The sequence below is a fragment of the Athene cunicularia genome (assembly GCF_003259725.1).
Source record: "Athene cunicularia isolate RWA chromosome 3 unlocalized genomic scaffold, athCun1 chr3_part1, whole genome shotgun sequence".
NCBI lineage: Eukaryota > Metazoa > Chordata > Aves > Strigiformes > Strigidae > Athene > Athene cunicularia.
This window is the reverse complement of record NW_020799097.1, coordinates 56,547,236-56,551,711: the sequence shown is the minus strand read 5'-3', so window position 1 is coordinate 56,551,711 and position 4,476 is coordinate 56,547,236. Positions and strand designations below refer to the sequence as shown.

Below are 4,476 nucleotides of genomic sequence, written 5' to 3'. Positions count from 1 at the left end.
CTATCAATATCCACCAAGTAAAACATAATGGCTCATAATTAAGGACTGTCTTCTAGATGTATAGTGTTCCCCACAAGAGAAAACAGAACTTGGATATTCGTTGTAAGCAGATTCTTTGTGAAAAAGTGAAGCTAATAACATTAAACTTTGTATTTATGTTGGTTAGGTCCCATAGTTAAATCTGAATTTTTATCATGAGTGAGGTGAGCTACCCATGTTACCCAGGGAAACAAGAAGCCGCTTCCCATGATACCATGGCAGATCTGAAGGATGGCACATGTGGTGCAGGATGAGGCCCAGGAAGTTAGGCAGGATGCCCATCCTGCACCTCCCTCTGCAACCACACAAACCCTCAGAGAACAGACCAGCTAAAGCTAAGCTCAGCTCTGTCTTTGTGTGAAAGGCTGTAGGTAGCTGCACCTCCATATGGTCCACTAAGTCAGTGTGTCAGAAAACATGGACTCCAAAGAATCTCCTTCATGCTGCCAGCCATCTGTTTCAATTCTCCTAATAATCTGAAGCATAAGGCAGTTTTCCCCACTCTGGTCTCACAGAGAAACATTCTTCAGGTTTTAATTTATCTCTTTTAAGTAGCATTTTATTTGAAATTGCTCACAGTGAAATTCTTACCCCCTATACAGATTAGCTATGAAATACAGCTCAGGGAGAGGAATCTCATGTTTCTCTTGTACTGTTTTCTCTTTTTCCTCCCACACCCGTGGACGCTAATGAAAGGTAAGTTTTGTACTATAGGTTCATGCCCCCAGTCCTGTCCTTTATCATGTTGGTCCTTTCCTCCCACCCTGGGGAACACTTTGATTTCCTTCAATCTTTTGTATATTAACAAAAACACACCAAAACAAATTAAAAACTCTCATAACTGACATCAAAGACTGTCTACCTATTGTCCTTAGCATGCACCGGATAACAAGTTCCCAGCGAAGAGAGGAGCTGAAAGTGGCTTGAGCCTCTCACTTCTCTGCCTACACATATCACGACAGGGGCTTCAGATTTCTGCAGCAAAAAGAAGCCACTCAAGTGGAGTGAATGCAATTTTTCAGTTCCTATGTACTCTACACCACACAGAGATGCTGTTACAGCACTGTGCAACACATGATTTTCTGTTTAACTGAAAAAGGAACTTTCAACAACTCCCTTCAGAATACTGGAATATTAGCTGATTAAATGCAAAAGGAGCACAGGTTGAAAAAACTTTTTAATATGTTTGATCTGCATTCCAAAACAATTCAAATAGGTTCCATTTACTGTAAAAAAAGAGGCAAGTGTTTCAGAAATATAATGCCAAGTTTAACCTGTTTCACTATACAGCACAAGCTTGTCAAATTGATGGCATAAAGTTGTTCGGGTTTTTTTTTTTTGTTTCTTTTAGAAAAACACTCCCCCCCAACTCTTTATTAACCTTTCATGTCATAAATGTGCATTTTAGCTATGTTCGATTATGGACAGTACATTAATCCATCCAGCAGAAGTAACATCTGGACAGAGGTGAGGCAAACTCTACGCTTTCTCATAGTGGCGAACAGCAACCACATCACCAAAGGTGAGAGTCTGCAAGTCCAAGGAAAAGACAAGACACATTAGATGCTGGACCATTCTCTGTCATGACTTAACACATATTCAGAAGTCCATGCTACAGCAAGGTCAGTTTACATTATGTAATTTATAGAAAAAACAATTGATCCAGATTATTGATATTTTAAATGAATAAGAGGCAAGACCTTAGTAATGGTTCCCATAATAAACATTTCTCCTTGCTACTTTCAAACCCAAGAAACACATAATGCACATCTACAATGCAACTAAAGTGAGGCTAGAAAAGTTTAATTTTTCTAATTTTCATTAATGTAATTTCTTAAATATAGCATAGTTTTTAATACAGATTTAACAATTATTCTCCCAAAGCTGATCACACTGCAAGATGTGCAATCTAAAAATCCCAGTCCTCTATACCCATATTCTGTACTATTATGCATACATATACTTGTATTTAATGCATTCTGTGCACTTATGTAGCCAGAACTACCAAACACTTAGCTGCTGCAGTTGTGCAGAACACTAACTACAGTGTATGAGTTTTGGCAGTATTTCCTGAAGCGGAACAGGGCATCTTGTCACGTCCAAATACCAAAGAAAAAGGTTTTCTGTATATGCGTGTAGCTGTTTCCAAAAACAAATTTTCCCTTGAATCACTTGTCACATTGTGTTGCACTGAGTATAAGGTTTTAATTATTTGGAAGTCTCCATCCATACAGATACTCCCTGAAGTATTTAGAAAACAAGCTAATTGGTTTGCTCCAACAACCAAGTCAAAGATTAGTACAACTAAACAGGTTTTATTTTTAAAAGTTACATCTCTGTGCCAAAATTAAGCACAAGAAGTGCCACCCTGGACATTAGATATAGTAGTTTACAATATTTATTCACCCAATACTCCTGTTCCTGAAAAGTCAGGAAAAGAATGTGAATTTAAAACAAGACTTTTCTTCACACAATTGCTGTTTATTGTAATTTTTAACAAGATAGGAGGAATAAACCCTTTATTTTTAAATACAGAAGTGCTATTACCTCCTGCTATCTTGTAACTTTATTTTCCTAGGGCAATACTTGTTCTCTGTAATATATTAATTTATGTGTGCATATATAAGACGTTTTTAAAGAAATCTGAATTAGCACTGGCAACAGACCATTGCCTATATAATCAAGAACTCTATCTTTTCCTGCTCACCAGGACTTTTTTTGCTTGAGCATTTATACAAACTCTAGAGAGAACATATACACTCCAAATCCACAGACTGACCTGCCTAAAACCACTAGCAGTTTTTTAGTTGTCAGTAAAACAAGACAAAAAGCAAAATAAATATTTGAAAAATCTGTTAGCTTTCCCCACCAATTGGTTTAAGGGTTTGTGTATAAGTAAGGGTTTAAGGGTTTGTGTATAAGTATCTGTTCATAAAGCCCGAGATAAATATACGTGAGGAGTGTTAAGTGGGATATGCGAATGCCCAGTGAACTTTATACTTACCATTACCATTTTGCCATCCTTTATTTCTCTCACAAAGTTTGTCTCTTTGCCGTCCCACTTCTGTACGTGCACTAGCTTGTCTCCATCCAGGGTCACAACTGACTGTGAGATACCAAGAAACACAAAGACATTCATTTATTTGGAGTGTTTGAGATTCTGCTCACTTATACTGCATGCACTATGCTATTGAATTCTCTTCAATAGATGGATGTGGATCTAGAATGATAAACTAGTCCCAGCCATTTTAAAGCCAAGCCCATGAATCATCCTTGTTTTAAGCATGAGCTCCCTACAATTCTTGTTTGTGTCAAAGCATGGAAAAAGTTGTTTCTTTTGAGTTCCAGTCTCACAAGAACCACAGTTTCTGATGTGCTTTGGGATAGCATTTATGTTAAGCCCCCAAAGATGCAGGGAAGAAGGCATTTACCCATTTCAGCTGGAAAACGTTACTTGAAAACTCTAAAGAGAAGTGGGCAGCTAACAATTCTTCGACACAGAAGGCAGACGGGGGCTGGTGACCTAACATATTGCCTCAGACAAGACACGGTGTAAGTGGGCAAATAAGATGCAATCTTGCCTTTTTTTTCACAGTGCTACCACTGGCAGTAGCAGACCTTTCATTTTTTCCCTTTGACCCTACCAAAGATACAGCCGCGGTGGTGGGGAGGAAGAAGAGAAAGAAGAAGCCACTGCAGCCCCAGAGTTCACTTACTTTGCAGTTTCTATCATCGGGGGTAGTTTCATCAAATTCCTCTCCAAGCTTAAAGCTGATTTCTGTGTTTTTGAAAGTGCTTTGAGTCCTGATCACTACTTTGTCCCCCTCGCTGCTGATAATCACAGTGGGTTTAGTCACATTCCCCACCTGTCGTGTTGCAAACCCCACTCCTAGACCATCAAGAGGAAAAAGAGAAATCCATTGGATCGTGCCGGTTTTTTACTTTTTTTTTTTTTTTGCCACACATCAAGGTACAGAAATCTCTTCCCCCGCTCTACAGCTTTAAGCTATGACAGTGAAACGTTACTTTCCGTTCCGCTTGCGTCCTTACACCTCAGGTACCCACAGGCACTCTCCCCCCCCGCAGCTGTAGCTCTGCACCCCCCCTCACCCCGCGCACCGTGACGAGGAACCGACCCCGAGGCACGGCGCGCCCGGGCCGCCATCGCCCCTGCTTCTCAGTCCCTCATCACCATTCCGGCACAAGGATCGCTTTTTTGTCGGCGTGTTTCCAGGTCACCTGCAGGCAGCATTTGCCCTTCTTTCACACGCTTTCCCTAACCCGCGGGCACCTCCCGGAGCCTCTCCCCAGCAAGACGGCTCACACCCCCCGCATCAAATTAACATTATTGGCAGAGGCACAGCCGCCCAAACCTCCCCCGCCTCTGAGAATGCCTCACCTACAGCTCTGGCAGTGGGGGGCTTTTAAATTTTTTAA

The 4,476-nt window shown here is 40.8% G+C and overlaps 1 protein-coding gene across 1 annotated transcript; it reads right to left on the bottom strand.

The window, feature by feature from the left end:
• Positions 1-703: 703 nt before the first annotated feature.
• FABP7 (fatty acid binding protein 7) lies at positions 704-4,204 on the bottom strand. The gene is made up of 4 exons (XM_026844527.1): positions 4,159-4,204; positions 3,756-3,976; positions 3,044-3,145; positions 704-1,569 (listed from the first exon to the last, which is right to left on the bottom strand). Exons 1-4 carry the CDS (start codon positions 4,202-4,204, stop codon positions 1,519-1,521), a joined length of 420 nt encoding a protein of 139 aa, XP_026700328.1. The 3' UTR covers positions 704-1,518.
• Between the last annotated feature and the right edge of the window lie 272 nt (positions 4,205-4,476).